The following is a 7,451-nucleotide window of genomic DNA, read 5'->3' as shown; positions in this document are numbered from 1 at the left end:
ATTGAATGTGTAAGCTCTAGAATCGAAGCATGAATGGATGGATATGTTATGAGTAGTTCTATAGTTATAGGATGATAAATTGATCAATGTACATTATAGTATGGTCCCCTACAAACTTTTTCAAATTGAGCAAAACATTCCCTAGTTGCATCCCCGTTGCACGGCAATATCAGTTTATGTTCCTTTTACAAAGAGTAAAGCCATCTCTACTCAAACCTCGAAAACAAAAGTATTGTTTCAAATTACTATAGTTAATTAATTAGAGTGTCAAGCATGAGCTTTTCATAATCATTAATTAATAAAAAATTGTTTTCTTTACACAATAAGTAATTGCAAATGGTTTGCGAGGAGCATCATTAGCTTGTTGCTTTTCTTGCTGGAAAACAGTATTTTTTTGGTTTTGATTGGTTTAAAGTTTAAACAGAAAGAAGAGAGGATGGATTTTAATGGACGATGGAAGAGAAAGTAATTTTCTTTTGGTTAATGTAGTAAGTATATACTACTAAATTTTAATGGGTGAAATGACGAAATTTAGTAATTTACATTTTATAGCATTAAATTTTTTATATGATAACTTTTTTGGACATATTTGAAATTTATGAATTCATATTCTTTTATCTCTAAGCACTAGCTTTTCTGTTCTTGAAAAATTGGTAACTAGGGGAGGCGTGGTTAGTAAACAAAGAGTTAAAGTCATACATGGTCTACTAACAAAGGCCCAACCCAAAAATTGCCTCACAGCTCAAACTGCAAGTAGTTTTACTTCGTCCTTCCTAGTCTACATAGAATATTATTTTTCTCACCCTATCCGTTTCTCGCCTGCCCTATTTTTTTACAAAAATGCCCTTCGGATTATGTAATCCGAATTTGAGTTTTTCCCATCCTAGGGTGAAAAAAAAAAGAATTTTTCACAGTTTCAGATTTTTTCGGATTTTGTAATTCGAAACCCTCAAAAAAATAGGGCGCGCTATATGATTTTTCCGGATTATATAATCCGAACACACCCTAAACACTACTTTTTCAAGTGAAAAACAGTTCGAATTATATAATCCGAACTGTATCAGCACAATATTAATCTTCCTAACTCTCATCCTTCTGTTTTGGGTCATTGTTAGCTATTCTTAGTCAAAAATCGAGTTTTCGGGCTACTTGATCAGATTGCTCCGAAACTTCCCCAGAAAATTAGAAAAAAAAAAATCAAGGATCATGACTTCCCTAGAAGGGACTTCGTACGGGACTCCGCCCCTCAAAATCCAAAATTCCATCGTTTAGACCCATTTTTAATTTTTTTTTTTAAATTTTTCATATTCTTAGAAAAATCTAAAAAAAATTGCATTAGTTTTATTTGATTTTTAGAATTTTTTGGTGGTATTTTTATATTTTTATGATTTTATTTTACAAGTTTTTAGTATATTATTTTTACTTAGTTTTTTTGTTGTTTTTAAAAGTAAAACTCAAAACTGCTGAAATGTGAGAGGGTCTGATGGCTGATTATACATAAGCATTGTCCGGATTTTAGAATCCGAATTCACTTCGGATGTTTTCGGATTTTGTAATCCTAAAACACAGGGGCATTTTTGGAAATTTTACAGGGTGCGTGAGAATTGGACAGGGTGGGAAAAGTAACAGTCCTCTACATAAATCCCAACAATTTGGATGGTCGTTCAACAGACATCACAAGATTGCTTATTTGGTTGAAAAAATTGATCAGTAGTTAAGCCCCGATAAGATTTTACATAAAAATATATCTAATTGAGAGTTAGGATCCGATCAAAAGCAAAATTGAGATGTTGATTGAGCAATTTTCAAAAGTCTAATCATCAATCTCTATGAATAAATAGAGTTGTCAACCCAAAATATTATACTAATGACTTTAGAGAGATTAATTTGAACCTTGAACAATAAGGTGGTGAGAATCTTTAAAAGGTTTAAAGGCTACAATAAAAATGGTATAAATATCAAGATTAACCCACATGGTTGGTCAGACAACCTTAAAGGTTTGACTTTGGAGTGTACTTCTTTTAAAGTCTTTGATTCAAACCACAAAATACATAAGACCTTATGTTTATTTTAGTTGAGCCTGCGTCTGTAGACGGTGAGATTGGACCCCTAATAAGTTGATCAGTCAAATATATAGTTTTAGAAACGAACAAAATAATTTATTATACATCGTAATAAATAAATTTACGACATAGACCACCAATAATGAAAATCAAAAGTAAAACCTGGTTTATGCGCCTTCAACCACCATAAAAAATGAAGCTTAATACTATAAAAAAGCTGACCATGAGACGTCCCTTTGTTGTTAAAATTATCGAATTGCGTTCTCCATTTTCTTTATTTATCTTCAAAATATAAGTTTTTACTTTTGATTAATTAATAATTACACGGCTTTTTAAAAAAAATAATATTTGTTTTGGTTCTAAACCAATGCTTCTGGGCAGTCTTTGCCATTCTTCTTATGATTATTATGTGGGACAATAGTAAATGGAGTATTTTGTTGTGGCATGCATAAAAGAAAGTGCAGGTTGGTGCTTGTAATGCTGCAATAAAGGGGAGCAATCCTATTAAAACCAGTAATTAAAGATTCATTAGTTGAATAGTAGAATACAGTTTCACTTAATACAAGCATGAATATCATGTTTGAACTCCATTCAAAAATGATACACTACGTTAATCTTTCTTTCTTTTTTGTTGTGTGTTGTATAGGAGTTTAACATTGACAAGATTCTCGGACTATTTGATGTATATATGTGTTTGGACATCCTCATCCATTAAACGAATTTTTGAGAGTGCCATCAAATTCCATTAATTTAACACACTCTTCATAGTTTTTTTTTATAGGCATTCATCGTTCGTAGTTTTTTTTTTTAAAGCTCGTTATTCGGTCTATGGATCGACTAATTTAGGGATCGATCTCACATCCACTTGCAGGGCCTGTTTAAATTCACTCTTCATAGTTGACTTCACACAAAAGGAATTACAAAGATATAGGAATATCTGAAACATATAAAATGACTGGAAAAATTGAAATCCAATGTAAGAATCAGCCATGCAACCAATTTAAGAGAACACAAGTTACACTGGCTGTGTTTGTAATCTGGTTGTAGAAAAATAACAGAAGAATTTGATGCATCTAAGTTTTAAATTTGTTTAGTATATTTCTATGTATATGATGACATTAAAGTTGGAAGAAAGTGCCATGTGTGGAGCTCAGATGGTAGCACATGGCTTCTCACATTCCAAAGCTATTAAACAAAAATAATAGTACAAGCAAGTAAACTAGTGGTAAGGGTTTGGGAAGATTTTTCAATAGAATCTGTCAAGTTACAAAGGAAACCACCATATTAGTGTGACAAATTACTCATTATAATAATGAAAACCCTTTCTTTTTACCCCTTTTTTTGGTCCAATGCAGGGCTTGGGAACTGTGATTCTTTTCATAACAAAAACTTCATGATATTTTTCATTACAAGTACGCTATTGTTACTCTTCAGTTGTTTTAACCATAGCTACCAAACCCTTTTCTCTTTAGATTACATTTTCTTGCTTCTTTCAAATAGATCAATGTTAAGTAATAATCCCTATCCACTTTGAGTTAGGAAAACAAATACAAGATTAAATATAAACAGTAGCATTACTACCAAAAATATAAAAGTACCTTAATTGCACCTTTAGCTAAAAACCCTTTTGATCTGATCTAATTTAAAGTCTTATATGTTATTATTAACATCATCATCATTAACTATTTTCATTTGTTTCTCTTTACACAATTAATTACCGGTCTTAAACTAATTAATAGTCTTTTTGCCATTTATTATGGGGTGTGAAAGCAAAGTTTGTAATCAAATGTTTTCTTATGATTTGTGCATATTCAAGAGTTTTTGTTCTATTTTCTCATCTTCATGGATGGCTCTTTTTGCTTTATTGCTTCTTTTTTCCAGTTACCTTCTGGTTGGATTTGGTTTTTTATCTTTGCTCTACACATCTATGGTAGTAATTTTTTCTACTTTTCTCTATATTATTATTGCATCAAAGCAAAAAAAAGTAAATGCTGTTGATAAATTAGTAGAAGAAAAGTTTCTGAATTCAGATGATGAGAAAAGTAATGAAGCACATGAAGCACAAGAAGAAGAAGTTAATATTGATGGATCAGAAAGTGAAAGCCAAGATCATTTGTCAACTTCTGAGGGATCTGAAGTAGATCATAGCCATGATTACTCAGATGGATCAATTTCTGATGAAGAAAGTCTCATTGAAATTGCACTTCCAAATGGAAACTATGTGGATATGCAGAAAGATGAATCAGATTACTATAGTTTGCAGCAGAAGAAAAAGAAGTTATTTGGTGATGCACTTTCCAGTCAACAAAGTCTAATGGAGTTGTTATCAGAACTCAATGAAGTGAATGAGGAAGAAAACTTTATAGAGATTGATATATCTATGGGATCCATCAAGTACTCAAGGTTTGAAATTGAAGCATGATTTTAATTAATTAGTACTATGTTTTTGTAAGTTCAGTAACTGTTACTTATTTACTATAATCTTATGTGTTAGTAAATGTTATTTACAAACTTTGGATACCCATTAAAGTTTCTGTAATATGACTGCTTTTTGACTTGTAAAATGTTCATCATTTAAAGTAATAAAGTTAAAGTTGTAAAAGGTTTGTACCAATAACCTAGTTGATGGTAACATTTCTTAACTTCCACCTGATTATTACTCTATTTTTATATTGATTTTTTTTTTTTTGAAGAGTTTTATATTGTTACATTCTGTATCTGAATCAATAGAAAACTCACAGTTGAGATTAATCAAGTATGAATTAAATACTTTATAGTTAATTTTTAGTTAGATAAATAAAATATTTGAACAATATATAGCAGGAGTATTTCAGATGTATGACAGCTACAGATAGGACTAGATGCATGATATCATCTAACTTCAGTTTGTCTTTGTCACTTATTTTTCTAGTTTTAGTTAACTTTCTTAATTAAGAATTGTTCATGCATGCTAGCATATATAACATCTATGGAATTCAAGAAAACTACATTAATTTGTGATTGCTACACCTCAATTAGTGCCTCTCTTGATTATTTTTGTTTTTGAAGAGAAATAAATTCTTCAACATAATTTCATTATAGCTTTCTTTACAATTTCCTGAACCAAAAACTGTTTGCTATATTTTTTACGGCAACGCTAACACCACTTTTTTGTACACCTGACGACATCTGGTTAATCCCGTTCAAATTGTTTTGTTAATTTAATCGAGTAGATAGTCAATTCAATTCATGGTTAAAACTGTAGTTAATTCAGCTACACGGTTAACCACAAATTTCAACATGATCTAAATTAACCACATTTTTACACAATATTAACTAGGAATCACGTGTACAAAAAAGTGGATGTTTATGAAACATTTTTAAACTTGAAGTCACATCTTAACTTTTGATTCATTCATTTATCATCACTTTTTCCTCTCGTCAAAACATCGTTCTCATTTTAGTCATCACAACTTGAACAAAAAACACTTTGGTGTGTTGCCATCTCCTCACTAAAAGCCAATATAAAAGAAGAGAAAATTGTAATTAACAACGCAAAACTCTTTTAACCATGCATGAATACATGGTTAAGTAAATACAATACGATATATTTATTCATAGGGTTCATTAACATAAGTCCCGTAACCCCGTTTTATGTGTCGTAAGTGGAGGCCTGGGATGAAATTTTTTTGTACATGTTTATTTTGTGCTATAGCAATTGCTGTTAAAAGGGGTTACTTATCTCTGAATTTGAGGAGGTTTAATATAGAATGGCTTTAAATATAGCTTTGCAAGGTGGGATTACATGGGGGTGGTTGAGAAATAGCAAGTTATAGAAAATATAGAGATGAAATGAAAATGAAGACAAAAGCAAAAACAATGAGAGATGTGGATGTGGCATGATAAGTTATATGATAAAAAAAAGGAAAATATTTATTGATACATCTTGTTATACAAGTTACAGTGGTGTCTGGATGGCAATTGGACCCAAGCCCATTGGGTACCCGCAAAAAATACCCACGATGGGCGGGTAAATACCCGCATTATTGGGTATGGGCCTGGGCACGGGTAATTACCCACAAATTTGAACGGGTATGGGTGCGGGTACGGGCACTCTAGTGCTCACCCCGCCCCATGCCCACACATTATATACACCATGCGAATAATTTTATTTATATTAAAGTTAGTTAATTAATCCTAAGTCTTTGATATTTTTTGTAATATGCACTTGTTTTTTATATTTTAGATGCTTTTTATTTGGCCAAATAATATGATGCGTAATATTTTATATGTTGATTTAGAAGATTTCATATCATATTTTAATTATGTTGTGATATTTTTTGGTATTTATTATCTTTTTGTTGTGAAAGTGCGGGTAATGGGTGCGGGTACGGGCACTTAGATACCCATAGGGTATGGGGACGGGCATCAAACTTGTTGCCCACGAGGGTATGGGCCCGGGTATGGGGATTTTTTTAAAACGCGGGTATGGGGATGGGCACTATGGTACCCTGCCCAATGGGTACCCATTGCCATCCCTACAGTGGTGTATTGGGCTCCCTTCGCATGCGAAGAAAAGGTGAAATATGTTAGTCTATTATATCTTACTTATATAAACGGAGATCAAATGGTTTGCGAATTTGTTTTTCTTTTTTTTACAAAATGGTTTGCGAATTTGTTGGCAACTTAATGTCATGGGTTTCATATTTATTTGACTGCCTCATAAAATAAAGACATTTGAACCTAGACCAATGTTTTCCGACCATCAACTACTTTAATCGACTGGATTGCATTTCGCGACTCCTTCGTTATAAAATTATTCTTGATGTATATCATTGCTCTTTTATTTTATCATACAAATGATAGTTGTTTTTTATAGTCAAAATTAGGGGTGTTTGTGGTGCAGTTTGGTTTTTGGGCTATAAGTCATTGAACTGAAGATAAAAAAAACGCACGGTTTGATTTGGTTCGGTTCGCTTTTAAAAAAAATCCAACCAAAATTATGCAGTTTGAGTTAGTTTGGTTGATTCAAATTTTTGCAAGACAAACCATTAATTAACAAATTTGGCAACAATTTTGATTATATTAGCTGCAACAATTAACTAATTTTCAACAATTAATAAGTAACTCTTTAATAATATATTAAATAATTTTAATGTTCTGGTCTAAAGAAATATACTCCCTCCGTCCCTTAATGTAATCCCCTTTTCCATTTTTCACATTTCTTAAGAAAAGTTGTCAGTGTAATTAATGTGTCTGTTTTGTGTATTAATATTACCAAATTGTCCTTTGTTTGTATGTGTATTAAATTTGACTATTCATATTTGAAGACAAGTTAGTAGTATTATTAATTAGGGGTATGTTTAGGAAAAAAGTAATAAATGCAGCTAGTAATTTGAAAAGGGGGTT

General features: G+C 31.5%; 1 protein-coding gene across 1 annotated transcript; it reads left to right on the top strand.

The window, feature by feature from the left end:
* Window positions 1-3,123: 3,123 nt before the first annotated feature.
* LOC146925492 (uncharacterized) lies at window positions 3,124-4,665 on the top strand. Its single transcript, XM_085710414.1, has one exon. It carries the CDS (start codon window positions 3,820-3,822, stop codon window positions 4,483-4,485), a length of 666 nt encoding a protein of 221 aa, XP_085566540.1. The 5' UTR covers window positions 3,124-3,819; the 3' UTR covers window positions 4,486-4,665.
* Window positions 4,666-7,451: the final 2,786 nt, after the last annotated feature.

Source organism: Medicago sativa, chromosome 5 (genome assembly GCF_051527215.1).
Source record: "Medicago sativa cultivar Bolivia chromosome 5, Bolivia_mono, whole genome shotgun sequence".
NCBI lineage: Eukaryota > Viridiplantae > Streptophyta > Magnoliopsida > Fabales > Fabaceae > Medicago > Medicago sativa.
Note: the sequence above shows the minus strand (reverse complement) of the source record. Positions and strands in the feature narration are given on the sequence as shown.